Source organism: Peromyscus maniculatus, chromosome 4 (genome assembly GCF_049852395.1).
Source record: "Peromyscus maniculatus bairdii isolate BWxNUB_F1_BW_parent chromosome 4, HU_Pman_BW_mat_3.1, whole genome shotgun sequence".
In the NCBI taxonomy this organism is placed as follows: Eukaryota; Metazoa; Chordata; class Mammalia; order Rodentia; family Cricetidae; genus Peromyscus; species Peromyscus maniculatus.
This window is the reverse complement of record NC_134855.1, coordinates 63,736,082-63,762,073: the sequence shown is the minus strand read 5'-3', so window position 1 is coordinate 63,762,073 and position 25,992 is coordinate 63,736,082. Positions and strand designations below refer to the sequence as shown.

The window sequence follows — 25,992 nt, the reverse complement described above, 5'->3', positions numbered from 1 at the left end:
ATTGAAAGATATTTTTCTCACACAATATATTCTGATTATGGTTTCCCCTCCCTCTGTTACTCCCAGTTCTGGATGGTGATATCTTCTCTTGTCTTTGTTAGATATGTGTTCCATTCCTTGGTTTCTGTTATTTCCAATTCCCTCTCTGATTCTTAGAAGAGTGCTGTGGCTGTGAGTTGTCTGGTAGAGAATTCTTCTGAGATCCTGCCAGGTGTGGCCACTGGGGATTCCTGTTGGAATGTGTTTCTTGGTATTGGAGCTGACACTTAGGGATGGAGATGGGAAAGAAGTGGGAAGGGCTGGGGGGTTCTACAGGAGAAAGGAAAACAGGATGTGCCACCAGGATCTACTTAGTCCCCTTGGGACAGAGAGAGAAGAGAGGCCACAGCAGGTGGTAGACACAGAGTGGGAAAATTGGGAGAAACATTTGGAGGAGAATGAGAGTGGACATCATCTACTTGTTTCCATATGGCAGGATCACAGAGAATGCCTGTGGGAATTGGCAGCTGAGATAAAAGGATAAGGTGGTAAGAAGGCTCTAAGGGAAGATATGCATGACCCAGTGGAGAGCAGAATGGGCACAGGAAAGGGGAAGGCCACAGTATGTGGTCTGGCACAAAGCTAGCGGTGAAACTTGGAGATTTGATTTTATTATGAGTGCTAAAATGTTCAGATCTACACCTGTCAGTGTAAGGAATTTTAAGGACCACATTAGGAAGTAGGATGCCTGAGCCATCATGACTGTGTAGTTACTTCCACAAGCATTCCAGCAAGAACCCACCACATGCCTAAGGCAGTGGCTTACTCATATTCTCCCCTATCACAAAATCATCCCTTAAGATGCATTGCCTTTGGGCCACCTGGGCTTTGCTAACCTGTACTTCAGCTATCTGACCACAAAAGTGGCTCCAGAGTAAGGTGCCACCTGCACACTCCCAGATAGAGAGTGAGAAACACTCATGGTGTTCATGGTGGATGATTACATCCTGTGGTCAGCCAGTGCTCCATGCACCTTCTAATGCTTAGGACTTCCTCCTCCGCTTTTCTTGTCCTGCTCTAGACCTTCTCCACTTCTCCCTCTGATTCTTCATTCTCGTCTCTTACCCTGGGCTAGTAAGAAAAGGAGTTAACCTGTCAATCTCCCCTCCTCAGACACTTTGGCACATTGTCTCCTTCTGAACCTTCTCTAAGCGCCCCCCCTCTCTCACACACACACACAATCACACACACACAATCACAGCATCATATGGATATTTTGTGCATACATCCATCAATTGTAGTGTTCAAGCTTCTATCCCTGCCTCCAAAGCCAAGCCCTGTGTATGAGGTTGGGTTCATCCTTTGAATGTAATTTCTTTATGCTTCAGCTGCCTACTCTGTAAACTGTGGATGAACGTAATAGATACACTATGGGATGCTGTGATTAAGTGATTTATATTCTAAACTACTACATATAGAAATTGTACTTAATGCTGTAGCCAATACTTTAATAGGGTTCCTGGAGATAAGCCATCACAGTCCCTTTAGAGTTGGCAGGGCTCCTTCTCTGCTCGTAGCCAGTAAACATCAGAGCTCAGTTCTTTCTATTTGAGTGGAAGATGTGGGAGATACTCTTTAGCTATGAATGCCTCACTTATAGGAGACATCCTTAGTCTTCCCCAGAGAGACTAAGTAATAGAAACATGGTGGCAGTCATATGTCCTGGTGCTATGAAGGCTTTTCTTTTGCTTGGAGTCCCAGATGGCTAGACTCATACATCTCCTAGAGATTGTTCTGCTTAGAGCATAAGAGTTTTGGCAAGAGCCTAGACCTGGTTGAGTCTCTCTGGGCCCTTCTGAGTCTTCTTAGTCCTATCAGTCTCCACCTTCTCTTCTTCCTGATGATTCTGCCACACTGCAAGCTGGGCTTTCTCCAGAACAACAGGGCTGGGCTTAAAGCTGCAATTCTTGAAGCTGGCCAAATGGAGAGCAGAGTATGCTTGACCCCGGCCTTGTGAAAATGGAACCGTACCCATGACTCCCAGAACGAGCAGAAGCTGGAGCTTCTCTCAGAAGCTATTTTTTGAATCTTTGTAGACTCAGCCTTTACCCAGTGTCACAGCATCAGATTCCCATCATCACTCGCCCTCTCCCTACTCCTTGATTATGTGCATGAAGTGTTTCTCCAGAGGAAGCTAAGCAGGCCCACAGTTTATCTTGGGGTAACCTGTCATCTGTAAAAATCTGAGAATGACCCAAAAGAGTTCACAGGCACTTTTGTCTAAGTCAGACACTTGTCTTTAATACACACCTGGACACTGTTCAATACATACCTGGACACTGATGAATTTCCAATGAATTTGTTTAAGAAAAAAATGAAACAGATTTCTGTCACATATCTTCTGAGATAACCTTTAAGCCCTCTTTCTACCTGGTCTTGTCTTTTAAAACTATGTAATGGCTGAAAGTACCTAAGTGGTCTAGTGCACTGCTTCTCCATCTATGGGTTGAAACTCCTTTAGGGGGTCAAATGATCCCTTCACAGGGGTCTGCATATAAGATATTTACATAATGATTTATAACAGTTGCAAAATTATAGTTATGAAGCTATGACAAAAATAATTTCATAGTTAGGGATCATGAGGAACTGTATTAAAGGGCCTTAGCATTAAGAAGATTGCAAGCCACTGGTCTAGTGTGAGACTTATTTTCTGCATGAAGTGGCTATGGTGTTCTAGGAAATGTTATAGAAAGTGACTGATACATAGTAAGTTCTACCTAGGAGCCATTTGAAGAAGTAGGCACTCCTGAGCAGTTATAACATTCATATAATGTTATGGATGTTGAACATAAAGTAAGTCGACTTGTAGGTGTCACTGTGGATGATGGTCATAAATATAAAGTAGAGAAAGAAATAAAGTCCTAGAGATTGATGCCATTATGCTAAAGATTAAGATGTTTGCTTGAAACAGCGTTACAGATATTAAGAATATATGCTGTACCATGTAGGAAGCTGGGGAGCTGTGTCAGGATGACAAGCCATGATGGTTGCTGGTTGCTTCTAATAAGAGAAGAATGTGACTGTCCTTGAGACTTTGGAGCTTTCAGTTTCTTGGAAGTATCTGCTCTACAGCCTGTGTCCTAGACATACCAGCATGTTTTTTATATTATTCTACCCATGTTTTTGTAACTGTAGACTGCTTTTTTTTTTAATAAAAAGTAAATCATTTCTCATGTACATTACTGATACACCAGAAATTAATTGTAGAACTTTTGGAGCCTTATGAATATTCTTGTGTAGCTATTTTATAGGTAAAATTAGCCACAGAATGGAGCTAAATGAGGCCAAGTGTTGGCTTGATAGAAATGAGAGGGCTGGAAATAGGCAAAGGTTTCGAAAGGAATAAGCAACTGAGCTGTAGCATTTCAGAGTCTCGGTATATTCTTTGAATCATGAATTTTAAGGTGCTGGGAACATGGTGCAGCTGATAAAGAGCCTGCCGTGCAAGCAGGAGGACAAGAGTTCAATCCCCAGGGCCCATGAAAGCTGAGTGCAGTGTCCTATAATCCCAGCTTTGAAGAGACAAAGGTAGGTAGGTCCACGGGGCTCAAGGCCAGCCACTTTATCCAATCAGGGAGGCCAGGTTCAGTGAGAGACATAGTCTCAAAAAATAAGGTGTAAGTGACTAAGAAAGATTGACACCAACTTTTCCCTTCCAAGCACTCATCTGCCCACACACCTGCAATGTATCCACATACATATGTTCACAGACATACACATACACACACACATGCACACAAAGGGAACTTCAATACACAGTAATTTATTTTGAGTTACTGTAGTATAATGTTTAGGATGCTAAACTGGAAAATAGCAGTCATCTCTTCATTTGCATATGAATAGATTTAATAACTGATCCCATGATCCACATTAGGGCACTCACTCACCTAAAAAGGTTGTCACAACCTGTTGACTTGTTATCAGCATTCTTTTGTATGCGTGTGTGTGTGTGTGTGTGTGTGTGTGTGTGTGTGTGTGTGTATCTTTCCTTCACCCATTCTCTATCCATTAGGAAACAGTAGAATTAGATTCTCACCTATTATAATCAAAACATGTATAGACATTGAAAGATTTGCTTCTGAGAGTAAAGTCACATTAGTTGCATAAAAATTTGTATTTTTCACTATTTCTAAATATTTTCATCTACAAAGGTATGCTTAATTTCAAATATTTAAAATTTGAAAGTTTGGCACTGTTTTGAAAACATTACCTTGCATAACTTGAAAGGTGATACTACTGGAATGTAATGATTTTGTTATTGTGTCTTTGTCCAGATAGATTTTCTAATAAAAGTTGATGGAATAACAAAACTTCACAGTGGTGACTGAATTCATCTTGATGGGTATCAGTGAGCGCCCTGAACTACAGGCCCCATTGTTTGGACTGTTCTTGGTCATCTACATGAGTTCAATGGTGGGAAACTTGGGCATGATCATTCTCACTACAGTGGACTCCAGGCTACAAACACCCATGTACTTTTTTATCAGACACCTGGCAATCACAGATCTGGGTTATTCTACAGCTGTGGGACCCAAGATGTTGATAAATTTTATTGTAGATCTAAATATAATCTCCTATAATCTTTGTGCTACACAACTAGCTTTCTTTCTTGTGTTTATAATTAGTGAACTTTTTATTCTGTCAGCAATGTCCTATGACCGCTATGTGGCCATATGTAAGCCTCTGCTCTACACTGTCATCATGTCACAAAAGGTATGTAACGTACTGGTGGCAATCCCCTACTGCTATTGCACATTTGTTTCGCTTCTAGTTACCATAAAGATTTTCACTTTGTCTTTTTGTGGCTACAATGTCATCAGTCATTTCTACTGTGACAGTCTCCCTTTGATATCTTTGATCTGCTCAAACACTCATGAAATTGAAATGATTATTCTGGTCTTGGCAGCTTTTAATTTGATTTCCTCTCTCCTAGTTGTTCTTGTGTCCTACCTTTTCATCCTCATAGCCATTCTCAGGATGAACTCTGCTGAGGGCAGACGCAAGGCCTTCTCCACCTGTGGGTCCCATCTGACGGTGGTCACTGTCTTCTATGGGACTTTGATATTCATGTATGTGCAGCCCCAATCCAGTCACTCCTTTGACACTGACAAAGTGGCTTCGATCTTTTACACCCTGATCATCCCCATGTTGAATCCCTTGATCTACAGCTTGAGGAACAAAGATGTAAAATATGCTCTACAGAGGACATTGAGAAAGATATATAGCATATTTTCTTAAATACTACATACTTGAGGAGTTCTACCAACTACAATTGGATAAACATCTGTTGTCTTTTGTCAGAATGTTTACCATGCACAAAAGAACATATTTAAAATTTGCTTTCCTTTGTACTAACACATATCATAATGTTATAAATACATCAGTAAAATGTATTTGTCTTTTTAAAAATTATTTATATATATGTACATATTTCAGCATGAGTGAAGAAAAAGAGGACAACTTGCAAGATTTATTTCTCTACTTCTACCATGTGGACCCTCAGGGTAGAACTCCACAACAAGGCCTTCAAACTGCTAAGCCATGTCCTTGGCTCCCCTTCACAAGAGGGATGAACTGTAGCATAATAATAGAGAAATGTATCTTGTGTAATAGCTCTATACATTATAACATGAAGAACATTGTGTGTGTATGCTATGTGCATGTGAAAAACAGTTGTGGGTGCATATAAGAAATTGATTTGCTCTTTGTAACATTGCTTTAGCAAGGGATTTCTATCATCTATGTGTATTTATTTATATATTTCTTCTTTTCAGTCAGTATAATACTTCTGTTTATACTTCTTATGTTCCTGTGTAGATTGTTTTAAAATCACATTCTGGTATGTTGTCAGCAGACTCATGGTCACACAATAACTAGAAAACTATAGTATATACATAGGCTCAAATGCCCCTATGCTATCTGGAAGTCTTAAGGATTTTGTTTTGTTTAGTTTTGGTTTGATTCTTTTTTTGTTTGTTTGTTTTGTGTTTGGAAGCATAATTGCTTTCATATACAGCTCAAGAGATTCTACTAACATAACACAACTGACATTTGGTGACATAGCATCAATTTGGTATCTAACTTTGTCTAATGCAGTGTACTTGTGCATACTAGTGAATAAGCTCATAATATACTTCTTGAGTTCTGCCATAGAAACTTCCAAAATTATGCTTTTTTTTCTTATGTATTGACTTGTTTTTACGTCCTTAGTGCCTATTTTTTTTTCTAGTGGGTAATCACTACCTTTGCTATCAAAGGGAAAATAACACCTCATTTTTGTGATGGTCTATTTGTTACACTCACTAGCAGAATATAGCTATTCTGTGTTGAATGTGTAGAGTGGGAACACATTTTGTCTACTTTCCTAATGTTTTCTCTGTATACCAATGCACAGAGGACTTTTTCTGAGTATATCATTTAGTAACAATACATGAGAAAACATAGGCAATACTATCAGTTGCTCCATGCATCTCTTCTAGTGGTCTTGCGGTGTTAGATGCATTGATGGTCGTGCTTTCTGTGTTTTTGAAACATTTGATATTTGGCAACCTATCTAAGCTCTGTCCTGTCTTCCAGGCTTCATCATTATTTAACATCTTTGCTCTTCAATTTACACTATAAAGAGAATAGTGTTTATTATTAATATCATGCAATAAATCATCAGAATATCAAATCAAGTACTAATACATATACTTTATTATATTACTAAAGTAATACATATATTGTCTTGTGCAAAATATTACTAAATCATCATGTAATTATTCTATCTATTATCAATTTTTTTTTTTGACTCACAGATTTTATTTACATTTGTCTACAGTATCATTTCCTGATGAAATGAACTAGAGTACAGCTCAATTAAACCAAATCAAATCATAATCATCTGAACTGTTTGTAAACTCCTATTAGCTAAATTTATAATCTTGTATTTGCCTAGTACAGCCCAAGTTTTAAATACAGAAAGCACAAGAACAAACCAAGGCTAACACGTTGGATCTAGAAGATCTGGGCAACTCAGAAAGTCGACTTTTGAGAAGTCTGAGGCACAATTACAAGAGAGTAAGAGTTCGTGTGCAACCTACAGTAAATGCAGCAAGGAAAATAAGACAAAAAACACAGGAAAGCTTGTAAAAATATTACGAAAATATTTCTACATACGATATTTTGTTTTCATCTTTAGATCAGCTGAAGTGAAAAACACTCACTTTAAAATAAAAACACTTTGTTTGATCTGCCTACTAAACATCTTAGAATGCTTCACTTATTTAAACTGGAACAGACAAATACTAGAGGGAGAAACAGGAAAACAATTCCTGTAACAAGGAGGCCCAGCACAACTGCTGGCCCCTTGTATACTTACCTTGCTTTGCTGCTGGAGAGACTGTTAGAAGAAATCTTTTAACTTTTAAACCAGAGAACAAAATGGATCTCAAGTGACCAGATTTTAATTTTAGAAATAAAGCTTTGAAAGCATTTTAAGCCATATGTTTTTTCAGGTGAGAAAAAAAAATGATTTTGCTTAAATCATGCAGAAATAAGAATTCTTCTGTTACTTGGATATCTACAGTGTTGAAAAATCACACATCTCAAGGCAAATGTTCACTTAAATTCACGCCTCTGTCAGCCTGTCACCGAGAAATAGGCTTCAATAGCTTTCTTCAATTTGCTCATTAACTATGATTTATCCTTTTTTTTTAAAAAAAACCTTTATCAATCAAGTACAGTATCTGGAAACTAGATTTAAAGGATATCCATATTGCTTAAACTTTTATTTCAGATAGACATTCTGAAATAAGATGGATAACTTACTCCTTCTGCAATTGCTAATATCCTCTTGCAATAAAAGTGGTATAAAGCTGATAGAGAGAATGATTCTAAGGCACCCTCAGCAGAGAGAACTGAAAGTTTATGGTTGTCAGCTTTGTGATGTAGTTAACTTCTGGTAAGAAATTACTGGCACAGGTAAACAACATAACCTGACTGACTACTTTTCCCATATGAACATGAATTGGTTATATATTAACCTTGCCCATGTGTCTGAAGTCTAGGCAAGCCCAGGCAACCCTGTCTCGGTCAATAGGACATTTAGAAATGAAAAGGACAAGAAAACAAAGTATTTTACTACAGCTGTTTTTAAATGAAGCAAATGGTTGTAAATAATGAATAGAACATTTATCTGGGTAACAGTATGGCTTAAAATGCAATTGACTTTCAATTTCACAAATAAACACAGTTGTACTGTTTTGAAAAGCAATAAAGGCATGCACCTCTACTAGCAGATGTAGCACTTCTGACCAAATGAGACATCAACTTCCTAAAAAATATGCTTCATGCACTGTATTCAATGTTTTTTAAAGATGTAAATTTTAATACATTATTTCTTTTTTGAACTTGAACGGGAACCAGAATGGGTTGATCCGGAAGACGACCTGTGGTGCCTTTCGGGTGACCGTGATCTCGTTCGTCTTTTTTTGCGAACAGCGGGTGAAGAAGGTCTAGAGCGACTCCTCTTCCTGTCTCTCTCAGGAGATGATGAAGAACTCGAGTAAGATCTTTTTCTTGGGGAAGAAGAGCCCCTGTGGGACCTGGAGCTGGATCTTGATTTCGAACCACGGGATCTGGAATGTTCTCTGGAACCGGAGTGAGACCTTGACTGCGAGCTGGAAGAGCTTCTTGAACGGGACCTGGACCTGGACCTTGAACTTGAGGGGGAGGATGAGCGTGATGAAGATCTCGAGTGAGATGATCGAGACTTTGAGCGACTCCGTCTATTTACTTTCTTTTTGTTACTATCTTCTTCTTCACTGGCATCAAGATTGTATTTTGAGAGATCAGCATCATCTTCATCCTCGTCCTCATCCAGCTTATATTTAGACAGATCTTCATCCTCATCCTCTTCTTCTCCCTCTGACTCTTTATCTTCGACTTCCTTTAATATAGATGCGGGACCAACTGCCTTCCCCCTGTATTTTTTCTTTTTACGTCCAAACTCATCATACTCCCCATCAGATTCTTCTCTTTCTATATATTCAACATTTTCTCTTTCATTAAAACCACCTCCATATCCCGTTCTTTCTTCTAACTTAGCATACTTTGGAGTATTACACATGTTACACTCTGATCTTCTGGCCCAATTCACATTACTGCAAGTTTTGCACTGCCAGTCATTTGCACTAAATAAGCCTCGGCTCTTCTCTGCCAGCGTCTTTCCAATTTCTGTGCCCCCAGCTTTCATCATCTTGGCTTCAGTTGTTTTCTCTCGACCACATCTATTACAGCTTGTTCTCCTAGCGAAGTTTACATTTCCACACTTCTTGTCAGGGCAGATCCAGTCTCCGTCACTGACTCGGAAATTCTTGGTCGACATCTTGGACGCCAGCAGCACGGCCGCCTATTATCAATTATTTTTATTTAGAATTGCATGACACATTTTCATGTAAAAAAGGAAATATTTTAATTTCATAGAAAATATATATATGGTGTGTGTGTGTGTTCACAAGTGTATTTCTGTGTGTGATATATATGTGTGGTGCATGTATTCCACAGTATGGGTATGCTTATAAACACATCCATGCAGAGGCCAGAGCAGACTCTGGTTTTCTTCCTCTCTAAATTCACACTTACTGCCTGGGGTTGGGGTCACTCAGCGACAGAAAGCTTCTCACTTCATCATAGCTGACTGGCCAGTGTTCTCTTTGGGTCTGCTTATAAACATCTAGAAATTCAAGGATTATAAACATTATTTACCATGCCTAGATTCTTATGTGTATCTGGAACTGTGAACTAAGGTCCTCATGATTGTAGAGTATAGAGTACCCACTGAACCATCTCCCTAGACCACAAAAAAAAATATGGTTGGAAAAATGTAGAAATATTAAAATTTACTCTTAATGGATATGATATATTAAGGTCTATCTACCTTCTTTCCTTCCTTCCTTCCATCCTTTCTTTCTGTATGACTTTTTTTCTTTCTTTTTAAAAAATGTCAAAGCTCACCTTTATCTGTAATCTTCAAGCCTTAGTCAATGAAATGATGTCTCCACACACACCCTGGAACTGTTTAAATGAATAGCATTTAAAAATGTTTTATATTTCCATAGGTCATATCTAGCCAATAACTTGCATAACTATGGGAAAATTTGAATATCTCTATTTGAAAAATACACTGTTAATATGCATACTTAAATGTGGAACCTCTAAAATGAGTGTTGATTTTACTTTTGTTTTTTCAAAGATGATTAACATGAAATGGGCAAGAAGTTTAAAATTTTTTACTAATGGTATTTTACTAATCAATTTACTAAATGATGATGATATTTTACTAGTTTTAGCAGTTTCTCTTTCATTGTTATATACTTTTAGAATTTTTGAAACAGAAATTATAAAGTATGATATAATTAATAGAATTAGGATATAGATTTTATGTAAATGTTTTCGTCATTAGCATTATGCAAATTAACATTGCAAAAATATCCTCATATCCTCACCAAAGCCTATTTAACCATGTTTCCCTATTCCCCGCCTTCCTCAGCTCCTGCGGCTCAGTTTTTCATCTATGTACTTTCCTACCATACAAATTCTTGTAAATGATGCTCAGTAAAGATGAGCTTGCTGTCTTGGATGTATTTAACTGTTTCAGGCTTCAAAACCTTGCAACTACCACAACAAGCTTTCTTGGGATAGTCATGTGAGCCTACCAAAGAGAACACCCCAAGACAATGGATAAGATACAAGGGTGTTTGAAACTTACTAACAGGGAAAGCCAACAGAGTAAAGAACTTTTGCATAGGGAATCAAGTGCATATTGGTTCGGCAAGGTCCAGGGACAGTTTGATAGCTTAGTTACGCCTATCCAGAGTCCTTCTGCAACAAAATTCAAATACTGCCGACCCTCTGTACAGTGCTGCTACATCCCAGTACCTGCGGCCAGGCAAGACTCATCAGAGGGTCAACCTGTAGTGTTGCAAAGGGAGAGTTGGCTATTCCACAGTGCCCCATTGTGACCACTTTGCTCACCACAGAAGAGGAGTTTTCTGGGGATAGCTGCAGAAAGCAGAAACATGGATAGAAGCTTTGATCTCTGACCTTGGGTTGCTGATGTCACTGCAGATGTAAAGTATCATTAATGCAATACTATTCCCTTGTATTCTATTCTCCTGATCAGGAGAATGTAACCAATGGTCTTGGTAGAGACCTAGCATTATAGGTAGGTAGGTCACTTAGATAAGAGACTAAACATAGGAAGTAGAGTTCACTTTAAGCTGTGGTAAACAAATGGATGGAATAATTATCCCTTTAAAGATATACTGTATTTTCCCTTCCTTGAAGTTTTACCCCCAGCACTGTTGCTGGGAGATGCTAGGAGGTTAAGCAAGGTCCCTGTAATTATTCTTGTTTAAATTTTTTTTTCTCTTCTGTCCTTTTCTTTTAGAAGTTGTTCAGACCCTAAATATTTTTTAAGGGGGGGAGGGATTCTTCCTTTTTCTCTTTCTTAATGATGCACTGAGTTTCCTACACTATCTCTAAAGATCCCCTCCCCTCCATGGGGCTCCTTGTCTACTATGAAGCTGACTTCCAAGTTGTCTTAGCTTAGAGAGAAAGGGTTCTTACTCCCACTTCCTCATCTTCCTCCTACTGTCAGGCGTGAAGGTCTACAGAATACCTTCCTTGAAGTTTTTATCTAAACTCTATTAAAAGTCCATTCCTTTTGAGTTTGTTCTTAAATTATTTTATTAATAACACTAAAAACCTTATGGAAACCCTGTTTCCTTTATATCATCAGCATTCCCCTCCAGTGACAGGTTTCCTCTGCAGATAATGGCAGCTTACCCTGTTCCTAATGAGCCTGAAAGTGGCTGACATTATCTAGATATTGCCTCTAGGTCCCCTTACACTGAAATCAGCAAGAACTTTGTCAATGGAAACAGATTTTTCTCAGAGGCATGGCAATAGATACTGATACAATTTTCACAGGAAACATACTCATATATTTTACCATGATAGGCCTTCATTCATCTTTTTTCTTTGCATTTTATTGTGCTAACATCAAATTGGTACACTAGAGTACTATGGACAAATGCTTCTTATAAGTTTATATCAATACATTTTTTTGTATAACTGAGATTCCATATTTATGTTAATGAATACTCATTTCTCATACCTCTCTTCCTTTGATCCCAATATTTGATTCTATAAGATTGCATTACCCTAGACTCCTCATGAAGATGGCAGCCAGGAATATTTGTCCTGTAACTGATATATTTCATTCAGGGTCCCGTCCATAAGATTATCTTTGTTGTTACAAGTGGCAGGGCATCATGCTTTAAGTTGAGTAATTATCTATTTGAAACTGCCAATATTTTTGGATAAAACTCAGAAAAAAGTTTTAAGAAAGAGGGAAAGAGAGAAATAAGTTGGTTAACAATTGTCCCTGACAATTATTAGACCATATGAAATACTCTAGGGTAATCAACAAAGTACTCAGCAATTCCTTAGGGAGAGTCTCTAAAGATTAAATAAAAAGTATAAATTATTCTAAAAATTCCATGTTAAGGAACACAATAAAGAATTAGGAGAGGAGCCTTATTCCAGGTAACACAAAGACAGAAAGTTTCCTGAGGTTCTGTGTGTAGACAGTGTCAGTGGCAATGGCCACCTGCTGCTGGTGCCTTCTTGCTAGTAGGAGTGACCATCTCTCACCTAGTCTGTGATACTTGCTTTTCCATGATATGGAGCTGCGGCCAGACCCATCTGCTCTATTCTTTATTTTTATTTTTTATATTTTGTATCTTCTAGTAAGTAAACAGCATGGGAAAACGACACTTGTTGTTTCAGTTTGGAAAATATTTGTGTTTGAATATAATTTTACATACAAAAATGGTAGAAATGAAGAAGAGGAACCATTGATTAAAAAGCGTAGACTGGATGGTGTGATGTTTGCTTGTTTTGTTCATGTTTTGAGAGACAAATTAGGGAAAATAAATCATTCACTCTCCTTCCAAACAGTTAGGTTTTTAGAGGCTGTAGATATTTTTGTCTCTCAATCATTTATAAATAAAACTTTGTGTGAGACTCATTGCTAGTCTCCTTGAAATACTTAACATGCTATTAGTATCAAAAGATTTTTTTAATATTCAGTTCTGTGGTAATGGCACCATGCCATTTGTTTCACGGTGAGAACTGAACAAATTTTTCTTGATCATGGTGGCATAACACAAACATAAGTACTCAATATGAACAATAAAATGTGAAAGAGCTATGTATTTCTTTTCATTGGACTTCATTACAGCTAAGATGATACACCATCATCCCCTTTTACTTAGAAGGCCATACATGCTTATTAGTTGCATCTAAGAGTGTTGTATTTCATGATTATAAACCAAACAGCACCAAGAACCAGAAGCAAGACTTAAATGCTATTTAATTCTGCATTTATTTAAGGTACTTCCTCTGTGTAATGATCTGATATGCTTTCATGTATAAGGAAGAGGCATAAAGCGAGAGCAGGGTATAAGGTAGTAACATTCATGCAGATGGTATTCTATGAAACGCGAAATTATATACAATCAGTTCTGTATATAATGGTGTAAAATTGTGTGGTTGTATTTGCAGGGATGGTTGGTTTCCTAATTTCTGCTGTGAAGTGTGTAATTAAAAAAAAACTTAAGAATATTGATGGCTGTAATTTTTGACATGAATTAATAGCTGTTTTACTTTGATTCATTTTCCTGATATGATATACTTAGTAACTTCTATACTATAGCTTTATTCAGATTTTTAGAATAACATTGCTACAAACATATAAATAATTTTTCATGCTATATAACACAGAGGATTCCAAAAATTCACTTAAACATTCACATATATTTATATATGTTTGTGTGTTATATTAATATGAATATATGGTATATGTCACATTTTATATATACATATATAAACACATTAAACATATGCAATGTAGAATTATAAGATCAGTTACTAAAGGTCAATTTTTTCTGTTTTTAGAATACCATTCTTGAGAATAAAAGGAAATTTTATTTGCCTTAATTGCATAAACACCAAAACCGGTGGTCTTTCTTTTTACTAAGATTGTAAATTACACCACCAGGATTCTGTATAAGAAAATTCATATGCTTTGCTGCAAACAAATACACATATTTCAATAAAAATGAGAATGTACTTGGACATGAATATTTTTTAGGATAATTCATATAAAGATAACTCATGCTTACATGGTGATGACTGAATTCATCCTGATGGTCACCACTAACCACCTGTTCTCCATTCACTCACCATTAAAAACCTGACAAAGAATGGAAACACACACATACACACATGAACACACATAAAACTTTTTCAATTAAATTACTCTTACCATTTAAAAATAGAAATACATACATAAATGTGTAATTGTTGATAATGACTTCTATGTACTATGGAAAATTTGAGTAATTTTACGATACACTTTCCTTCCCAACAACACAGAAAGATTCCTTTCATATGAGATTATATATTTTTAGACAAATTGCATACACAAAGTAAACTCTGTGTAAGCAAAATGAATATGGATTCAAGATCATATCTATATGATACATAGCTGGGTTATTTTTTCACATAATAACAATGTAATGTGTCATATGATCTCGAATTTTAAAAGTATTATTCTAATATCTGCCATTTTGAAAAAGACTTTTGGGATGACTAACTGTACTTATAAGAACTATATAGAATTATTATTTTCTTTATTAATATAACATTTTTAATGACCAGCTTTCTTATAGCCCCAGGCTGCACTCAAATTTACTATGGAGGCAAGTATGATTTTTAACTCCTCATCTTCATTCTTCCAGCTCCCAAATGCTGTGATTGTAACACACACATCATCATCCTTGACCATTAGATACTTAAAAATATATTACTATGTATTAATTGTAGAAAAACTAGGTCTGATAATGACATATTAAATGCACATGTGTTAAATCCTGATCACACTCTACTCCACATTACCCTATTTTGTCTCTCTCCACTACTTGCTATTCCTCTGTCTCTTCTAAAATAATGACAATGTTTTAATTTATGGAATACTATGTACTTTATAAATTCATCCATAGAAATGCTAATTCAAGTAAGTGTTTAATATTCCACATTTTTAAATATGTTATTAATATCACTAGAAATTGTATTTATATAAAAACAATAGCTAGAAAATGTGAAATGTAAAATAACAATTTACAAATCCAACATTATCTTTATTCTTTTTATATTTTTAATCAAATTATAATAATATTTTCCCCACTTTTATTTTCTAACCACTCCCATGACCTCTTCCTATAACACCTCCCATGATCCCTTGCTCTCAAATAGATAACCTTGTTTTCTGTTATTAATATTGTTACACAAACACACATATACACACATTCCCAAATACATAAATAAAACCAGTTGAATCTTTGTTGCTGTTGTTTGTGTGTGTGTAGCTTCATAGATAACTACATTAGTTTGGACAACCAATGCAGGGACTCATTTCCCTCAGTGGTTATTATTTGCCTGTAATTTTGTGTAGAGATAGGACACTGTAATATTTCCCCTTTTAAATTGGCATGAAGCCCATTTTTATACACAAATTTTTTAATATTCAAGTATTATTTTATGTAAACTTATTTACATTGTCATAAATTTTTGTCTATTTTATTTATCTATCCCATCTAGACATCATAGACCATATATCTGTTATATGTACCTATGTCAATTTTTCAAATACATAATTATTGATAATTCAGATTGAATTTTTTGAATGCAATATGATATTCACTGTCTTATATACCCTTTAGGTATTACATGTCAGTGGAAGCCTTACTAGTGAGTCATATAAATATCAATATAAATATAATGCTATTATCTGTTAAAATGTTCTATGTTGTTGAGAAGCACTCATCTGTATGTTCATAAATATGTAGTTGTGGTTGTCTTCTTAACAAAATTGTAAAGTGTATATCTTCAAAAATGCACACACATACACACACACATACACACACACACATACAGAGACACACAGAGAAGTATCATATTTCAGTGGCATTGCATAATGAATGTTTTGCATGCTAAGTATTTTTAAATTATTTACTATAATATTTTCTTTAACAAATACTTTTTTTTGATACAGGAGAATGAAGGAACACAATCTCACAGTAATGACTGAATTCATCTTAATGGGCATCACTGACAACTCTGAATTGCAGGCCCCATTATTTGGGCTGTTCCTTGTCATATACATGACCACAATGGTTGGCAATTTGGGAATCATTGTTCTTACCACAGTGGACTACCATCTGCAAACACCCATGTACTTCTTTCTCAGACACCTGGCTATTACAGATCTTGGATATTCTACTGCTGTGGGACCCAAAATGTTGGAAAATTTTGTTGTAGATCAAAATACAATATCATTTAAACTTTGTGCCACACAGCTAGCTTGCTTTCTTGTATTCATTGGTAGTGAGCTATTTATTCTATCAGCAATGTCCTATGACCGCTATGTAGCCATCTGTAAGCCTCTGCTTTATACTGTCCTCATGTCACAAAGGGTATGTTGGGTTCTTATGGCAATGCCCTATCTCTATTGCACAATTGTGTCTCTTCTCATCACAGTTAACATTTTCACTTCATCCTTCTGTGGCTACAATGTCATTAATCATTTCTACTGTGACTGCATCCCCTTGCTGTCTCTACTCTGTTCACATGCAGAGGAAATAGCATTTATTGTTATGATCTTTGCAACTTTTGATTTAATCATCTCTCTCCTTGTCATCTTAGTGTCCTACATGCTTATCCTCACAGTAGTTCTCAGGATGAACTCAGCAGAGGGCAGGCGCAGGGCTTTCTCAACATGTGGGTCCCACCTAACAGTGGTGACAGTGTTCTATGGTACTTTGATATTTATGTATGTGAAGCCTCAGTCAAGTCATTCCACTGACATTGATAAGGTGTCTTCAATCTTTTATACCCTGGTTATCCCCATGTTAAATCCCTTGATCTATAGTTTGAGGAATAAGGATGTAAACTCTGCCCTTCATAGGACTTGGAGAAATATTTGCAATATCTTTTCTTAGAGGTTTCATGCAACATTAATCCTATGTATCTAGGACAAATGTGAACCATTTCTAAGAGGGTACAGAAAACACTTATTGCTCAATCTATACTTAAATATTGGGACTGTCAGTTAAGATTTAAATTTATATGTGCCATAGATATTTCACTAAATATTCATGAAAAGTCTTTGTATTCCTTGAGAAGAAGTATTGCTTTATGGTATAATAATTAAGTATCTACAGTACAAACTAGGTTTAGGGTCTCAATATCATAGAAGTAGAAACCACAGTTGTATAATGTGTTTCACTGAGGAAAAACTATAGGTATGATAGAGGAACAACATATTATATGTTATTTGTAAATGCTATTTCCCATCTTTACAGTTTTGGCTTTATCTCATTTGTGTGTTGAATAACTGTTTTGTATAATGGTCACTCATTTTGAACTCTCAAAATATACAAATTATTACTTAACATACAGTCTATTGGTCATTATATGTTTGTTCACATTTGCCAATATCACACTTTTAAAACTAACACTACGTTTTTGTGGTCCACTGAAGGAAGAATTTGAGTCATTTCTTTTCATTTTTTTTATACAATAGTGATTCAGAAAAATTAAGAAATCCTGAATGAAAATATAAATTATTTAAGGATTATGAGAATGTTTGTTGAAACACATTTTGTGATCTTAGCTTTATAACATAATTAATGGGGGCACTTTTGTTTTTCATTTAAACAGTTATTAAGATCATTGAAAAATTCTTATGAATAAGATATTAAAGTGAAAACTTACTTTGGGAAGTAATTCTTCCCTAACTTCCCCAAACCAGACTAAGCCAGTTAGACTCCTGAATTCTACTAAAAATGTAGGGAACAAAGGAGTTTCTATTCTCCAGAAATTCTTCCAGTTTAACTTCCAGAATTATTTGTGGGTAGTTGTATATGAAGTTCTATTTGAATATGAAACTTATGTTTGGTTTAATATTAAAATTTCCTTCTCGTTAATCACATTAAGGAATTAAGAGGAAAGCATTTTCTTGACCTCTAATTATTATTGTCATATACATAAATAAATATATAAATACAATGTTCTGAGTCCCTTTACTGTTGCTCTTATGTATTTGTGTTTAGATTGTATATGTGAGATTTCATCCACATAGGTTGACATGTTAAGTAGTGTTGTCATCATGCAGGTCTTGTTAATGAGGTCAAATTGTTGAGAATTTATGAGTACAACTTCTCTGTCATTTATAGAAAAAATTATCTCACAGGAGACCTCTTAGTCTTTTGATTCTTACAGTCTTTCTGTCTCTTCTGTAATTTTTCCTAGGTACTGGTGATAGTGTAGATGTACCAATTATGGGGTGGGGTGCCACCCCACATTCAATTATTATCTGTAGTTTAACCAGTTGTGGATTTCTATACTGGTTTCCAGCTCTTACTGAGAGAAGCTTCTTTGATGAAAGGTAAGTGCTATGCTTATTTGGAAGTATAAGAATAAGTGTTTAGAAGGCAGTTAGAAATCATGCTAATTTAGGAAAGAAGCAGGAATAGGTTCTCCTCTAAGGCCCATGACCTCACAAGCCATGGACATTTGACTGAGTTTCCCCCTATTGATGGTACCTTAAGTGCAACTTTGTAGCTATTGGTTACCCTAAATTAGAAGTACTACATTTATAGCATTGGGTTGTATTGCCATGCGGGTCAAGTTTGTGCACCATAGGCTTTGCCACTAATGAAAATATTCATCATTTTATCCCTTGGCAGTTCAGATATTAGGAAAGTCAGTCCTCACTGAGGCTTCCAGTTCAGTTCCAGCTCAGTTCCTCCAACTCCTATGTTCATTACGTGTGGTAGACACATCTTGGTTTTAACATATAGAGAAATCAAACTTGAACAGAGCTGGAAGATTCTTATCTGCAGGGTAGATTTCACAAAGAGAGAAAGAACTGTTTTAAGCTTCTAGGGGAGAAGCTGCATCAAAGGCTTGCCCAGCTATGACTCCTATGAAGTATAATATGAAACTTTTGGGCAAAATTTACCCACTGCTGACTACCAATGGGGTTACCACCCCCTCTGATTTGATGATTTGATTCAAGACTGGCTTTATGGGAAGGAATCCATAGCAGCTACTGTAAACCTGGTTAAAGTACATACACACACACACACACACACACACACACACACACACACGCATGCACGCACGCACGCATGCACTCACGTGCACGCGCACACACACACACAAACCACAGACCCTAGGAAAGGCTTATCACTCTTGTTTAATTGAATTGATACTAACTCAAACTGTCTGCTAAAGACTTAATAAACACTCCAGTTAGCCTTGATCAGAGAAGCTGAATAATTTCAAATGCAGTCTCTAATGAGATGGAAATAAGGAACTGTTGAGTGTTCAGGTGTAAATGTGATATGTATTCAAATGTCTCTAAATCTCAGGGAATATTGTGGTTGAAGGGAAAGAAAAATTAAGAGCCAGAACATAGGGAGAAGGGTTGTGCAATATTGTCCTCTGAGTATAAATAACAGAGCCATTTCAAACATGGTCTCTCCAGAGCTGTATTTGTGTCCACTGGACTTGCAGAAGACTAAAGTCATCCACAAGTCACACATGAAAAGGGACAATCATGTGGCTGAAATATTGGCTAATGGTGGATTCTTGGAGAAGAAAAGAAATCAGATTCTTGGGGAGGGGAAGTTATTATCTTTAGATGTGTACCCAGTGCTGAGCTCACCAGGCCCAATAGCAAATGGGCTCTGGATAAAATAGTGTGTCATACAAATAACAGAAATACATGGACAGTGGAAAGGAACCTAGGGAGAAAAGGAGAAAATTACAGGGTTAGGTGGGAGATAAAACCATGTCATGGGTATCAAGACTAAGAATGGATGATAGACACATATGAAATTGTCAAAGAAATTATTTAATTAAAAGAAAGAAAAAAATCTTCAACTGTGTTCATAAACTTGGATATCCATATTCACAGACAGATAAAGAAATGAGACATTCCATTTATGCTATATTCATAAATTATCTCAAGTTGGATTAAAATCTTATAAATATGATTGAAATATAGAGCCTGAAGAGATTGCTCAGAGACAAACAGCACTAGATGCTCTAATAGAAAACTCAGATTTTGTTATCAGCATTGACACTAGATGACTTACAACTACTACCTATAATTCCAGTTCCCGGGGGCTTCAATACCCTCTTCTGAACTCTACAGGAACATGTCAGCATGTAATATACCTATAGATAAGATAGAATACACACATACATTAAACTTAAAAACAATATTATGTTTTTGTTTTTGAGGTTATTATATAATTACATTTCCCTTCCCTTCCCTTCCCTTCCTTACTCTGAAACCTCACCTATAACACCCTGCTCTCTTTGAAATGCATGACTTCTTTTTTTTATCATTTCATATTTCCAAACAAAACCTTCTTAATCTGAATGATGTTACTTGTATATATGCTTTTAAGGCTGACCATTTGGTACTGGGAAACCAATTGGTATGCTCCTCCCTGTAAGACTATTTCTCCCACACCCACTACTCCTCAGTTTCATGTAGTTCTTTGTGAAAGTTGAGGCCTTGTGGACATTCCCTCTTTCACTTTGGCATGTCTATTTGTGTCATCCTTCTTCAGTTCATGTTTAGGCAGTTATGTTGATGAGACTTTATGGGTAAATTAAATTTAAAAAAAAAAGAAAATTGGGTAAAATATCCTAAGGAATCAAAAGGAGAAATTCCCAGGACCTTAGGTTGAGAAGGAACCCTTCAACATGTCTCCAAAACCAAATAAAATAGTTAGATATGGGGAATTTCATGAAATCAAGGAAAATTTTCAATGAATGCAATCAATGAAGAAATGAAAACTTAAAAGCAGAAGACTATTTTCTAATCATTTGGCTATTACAGGATTGACAATCAAAAAGAATAAGAAACTCCTAAAACACAAAATGAGCAGCTTGTAAAATTACTTCAAAATATTTTTGCAAAGAAGAAAGTAGATACCAGTTGTGTAAGAAAATAGACACGCAAATTTAAAGAATCCTAAACAAAGGTCAATGAAGTATATCTACTCAATAAATAGTAGCAGCACATACATCTGATGCAATGTTAGTATGTTGACTATATAAAGAACTTGGCAAAGAGCAAATAGGAAAAAATGTTCTTTGTATTTATTTGTAATCCAAAATATTCTGCATTTACCATTTCCATACCCCAAATCTTGACTGATTTTAAAAATTTGATTCATTTTTAAGATTTCCATATGATAGACACTGTTGAAGAAAGTTGACTAGGGAAACTACCTATGGGTGAATAAAAAATGAAAACATACACAGAGTCAGCAATGAGGTAGAGTTGACATGAAGGTTGTTGGTGTAGTAATGAGACTAAATACACAAAAGGCTTGATTTTGTTTGGGACATAGTGGTTCAAAGAAAACAATAGTCAAAAAACTGAATTTTAATCTCAATATAGAGTAATGTTGATTTAATTAAAGAAAGAAAGCTGCTGTATGGGTAGAAAAGACAAGACTGATATTTCTTAAAAAGAATTTCTTGAATCCTGTTTCCCAGGTTATGTATGCAAATAGATTTATATTTATTATCCAAAGACATTATAAAATGAATTTATAATAATATAATACAACTCAATTCATCCACACATTATTTTAGTAAAATTGCCTTTACCTCAAAAAAGAAAGAATATCCAAGTTAATAAATGAGTAAATGATTCCAACAGATAGTTCTGTTTAAAACAAAGAAACACACATATGGCCAAAAAATGTAAGAAGAAAAAAATTGAACATCTTTACCATTCATGAAAAAAAAGGCATATTTTAAGTACATTTGGATTCATGATCAAGTAAACAAATATCAACAAATGCTGGTGATGATGACTGAGACAAAGAAGTAGTGAGAGGCAATCTATCCGTGGCTGGTAGGGATGGAGCTAGTGGAAGATCCATATATATATATATATATATATATATATATATATATATATATATTTCAAAACTAAACATAGAGCTGCCATAAGATCTAGCTATACTTCTCTTGGGTATGTTCCTGAAGAAATGTGGATCAATTGCTAGATACATTCATACCCATGCTCAGTGCTACACTACTCACCAGAGATAAGACATGGAAATAGCCTATTAATAGTTGATTAGATAATGACAATCTGGAGTATTATTCAGCCATAAACAATGAACCATGTGCTCTGTAGGAGAATGAACATCATTAGAGATCCTTATGCTAGGCAAAACAACTTCTGTAGACAAGATTACAGATTTCTCACAGGAAAGTCGAAAAAGAAACTAAGAGGAACATGGAAAGTCAGCAGGAACAGCGACAAAAGAGGTCAAGGGGAGATGAAAATAATTTGCATGTATATAATGAAACCTGCCATTTCATTAAGTACATATGCATGAAAGCATAGAGGAAGAAAAAACATCAACATTATTAAAGATCAATTTACTCTTTTATTATGAAGTTAATCATTATTATGGTACTTTGAACTAACAGTTAATTGGATTGCATCCTCATTTGGGATATCTCCTTGGGCTCCACCACAGTTGAATAAGTGAATATATTCAATTTAAATTATTTTTATTCACAATAAAATCATTCACTTGTTGTTTGAGTAGTGTAAGTTCAGACACTATTAGATATTGTTGGAATCTAGGTCCTAGCATTTCAAGAACCAATGCCATTTTGTCTATTATATCATCAAATAGTAGATACTTTAGATTTTTTTACTTCATGTTTTTATTAAAATATCATGTATTGACAAATGTGCCTATAATTTAAAAAAATCTCCACTGAAAGGAAGAAAATAACTAGAAAATGTTAAACTTATTTTGTTACACAAATTAAAAGTGTCTCTTATAATTTGTATGATTTTATTTCTCTGTTGTGTGAAGTTATCTGGAAGGAAGGACAATAATTAATTTATCAATAGATTGTCAGAAAACAATTCATATCCAAACAGCCAGAATAAGGTATTGTGACATCAAGAAAATACTACTACTGTAAAATTTATGTCCTAACTATGAAATCTAGTAGTCAATTAAAATTACTTTTTTTTCTATTTTAATTATTTGAAATTATCAAAAAACATCAAGACTCGGATTTTGATTGAATTCCATGGGGCAGAGAATGAGGGTTTTTTCCCAATTAAACATTTTATAATAGTAGACAGTTTTAACAATAAACTTGAGAAATATATATATACTATAATCTAGACTCTAAACTAAGTTGTGGCTATTGCAAATATTAACTGAAATTTGCTGTACAGTAAATAATGTACATAAACTTTGTGCCTGAAATGTTGTGCCTGATAAATAAAAGTATGTTAGCATTTCCTGTTCTCTGGCAAATTAACTTTTAATCATGAGACTTAGACCAGTGTAACTTTCTCTTCTCCAACTAGAGGAGATGGCTATCTCACAGGACATATAGCTGAAAGTCCACATTTACTGAAAGCATCAACAAGTGTGATGGTATTATGTTCTCCAAAATATTGTGCACCCTAATAAACTTACCTGGGGTCAAAGAACAGAGCAGCCATTAGATACAGAGGCTAGAAAATGGTGGCACTCACACCTTTAATCCTAGCATTCCAGAGACAGAAATCCCTTTGGATCTCTGTAATTCAAGGCCACATTGGAAACAGGCAGGCATGGTGACACACACCTTTAATCCTAGAAAGTGAGCCTTTAATCCCAGGGAGTGAAGGCAGAAAGCACAAAGGTATATAAGGTGTAAAGACCAGGAACTAGAAACATTTGGCTGGTTAAGCTTTTAGGCTTTGAGCAGCACAGTTCACCTGAGATCCATTTGGATGAAGACTCAGAAGCTTCCAGTCTGAGGAAACAGAATCAGCTAAGGAACTGGTGAGGTGAGGTAGCTGTGGCCTTTTCTGCTTCTGTGATCTTCCAGTATTCACCCCAATAAATGGCATCAGGTTTAATTTTATTAATAAGACCTGTTAAGATTCCTGCTATGAACAAGCCTATAATAATGTAGAAAATATCACTCTTATTACTATCAGGTATTTATTGTTTAAGTATCACTTTAATCCACAGAAGTTTATATGTTTACTCATGTATGTTGATGCTACATGAAACAAAAGTTTACATATGTGCTGACTAAGTTTATGTCCACTTAACACAACATACAGTCATCTGAGAAGAGGGAACCTCAATTAGCAAAATGTCTACATAAGATTGGGCTGTAGGCAAGAACTTTCATAGTTCATGATTGATGGAGAAGGACCCAGTCCATTGTGGAGGTTGCCACCCCTAGGCTGGTGGCCCTGAGTTATATAAGAAAGCTTATATATTTGCACAAGCTATGAGGAGTAAGCCAGTAAGCAGCACTCCTCTATGGCCCCTGCATCCAGTCTTGTGCCTCTAGGCCCATGACATGATTGAATTCCTGCCCTGACTCTCTTCAGTGTTAGACTTTCAATGATGGACTATGATGTGAAAATATAAACCAAATCAACTCTTTCTTCTTCAACATGCTTTTGGTCATTATGTTTTATCTCAACTAAAAAACACACACACACACACACACACACACACACACACACACAATTACATGTGTGTTTGACATATTTAAATCTCAATTTATAGATTTAAATATTTTCAATTATAAATAGCATAATAGTTGTATCACAATGGCATAATAAAATGCATAATCCAAAGGAAAATGAAAATAATAAATCCCTTTTTTCAGAAATTCATACAATCTGGCTTACATTTGTTGGTGCCTTATTGTTGTTCAAATCAATCAGTTCTTTTTTTAGGTCTGTGAAGCAACTTGATCATATGCTGGTTCAGTGTTCACTAATGGGGGTGCTTAGATTCCTGGATGTTTTCCCTGAGCTTCACACAAGTGAACTTTTTTTAATTATAGCATCTATATTACAACAGTCTAACTTGGGGCGGCGGTGGCGCACGCCCTTAATCCCAGCACTCGGGAGGCAGAGCCAGGTGGATCTCTGTGAGTTCGAGGACAGCCTGGTCTACAGAGCAAGATCTAGGCACCAAAACTACACGGAGAAACCCTGTCTCGAAAAACAAAAAAAAACAAAAACAAAAAAAAACAAAAAAAAAAACAAAAACAAAAACAAAAACCAACAGTCTAACTCATTCTTTAAATGTTCACAGTATGTAACAACTGTGCATTCAAGTTTTCAAGATTGCATTGAAATCCAAGTATAAGAAAAGAAAAATGTGGGGCAGGAAAGTTGGCTTAGTGGTTCTGAACACTGGCTGCTCTTCTAGAGAACCTGGGTTCAATTCCTAGCACCCACAATGTAGATCACAACCTTTTTATTAACTAAAGTTCCAGAGGATCTGACATCCACTTCTGGCCTCCAAGAGCATTGCATGCATATAAAAATAAAAAGTAAATCTCAGGTTTTTTACAATAGTTATCCAGTTATGCTTCTCTCCAGAATTATTTAAGGCTGCTTCTAGCATCATTCATGTACACTGCAAGGACTGCTTGAGCCAATAAGGTCAAGAAGCAGTTCATTCTATTTCTCCATCTTCATTTATTAATTTTCACATTTACTCCTTTTAAGTAATTATAATGTGAATTTACTGTGTCCCTAAGAAATTCTCTTTCATCATTTATTAGAGAAGACAACTTAATATTCAAAATGAAAAAGTTATTGAGAAGTATGGAAAGAAAGAAGACAAAGAGAAAAATTACATAATTAAAAAAATTAAAATACAGAGCAGTGTGAAGAAGCAGCGAGAACGACCCCCGACGGACCAAACCCGCGCACTGCCGCATCCCAGTGTTCAGTGCTGATGTCCC

At 35.7% G+C, this 25,992-nt stretch overlaps 3 protein-coding genes across 3 annotated transcripts; 2 read left to right on the top strand and 1 right to left on the bottom strand.

The window, feature by feature from the left end:
• Positions 1-4,335: 4,335 nt before the first annotated feature.
• Positions 4,336-5,277, top strand: LOC102903239 (olfactory receptor 8K3-like). The gene is given in 1 exon segment (XM_006989712.2): positions 4,336-5,277. A coding segment is annotated over 1 exon segment (942 nt).
• Positions 5,278-8,138: 2,861 nt separating this feature from the next.
• Positions 8,139-9,425, bottom strand: LOC143272921 (uncharacterized). Its single transcript, XM_076569851.1, has one exon. It carries the CDS (start codon positions 9,404-9,406, stop codon positions 8,414-8,416), a length of 993 nt encoding a protein of 330 aa, XP_076425966.1. The 5' UTR covers positions 9,407-9,425; the 3' UTR covers positions 8,139-8,413.
• Positions 9,426-16,205: 6,780 nt separating this feature from the next.
• Positions 16,206-17,147, top strand: LOC102902936 (olfactory receptor 8K3-like). The gene has a single exon (XM_006989711.2). The coding sequence runs from the start codon at positions 16,206-16,208 to the stop codon at positions 17,145-17,147; it is 942 nt and encodes a 313-aa protein (XP_006989773.2).
• The last annotated feature ends 8,845 nt before the right edge of the window (positions 17,148-25,992 follow it).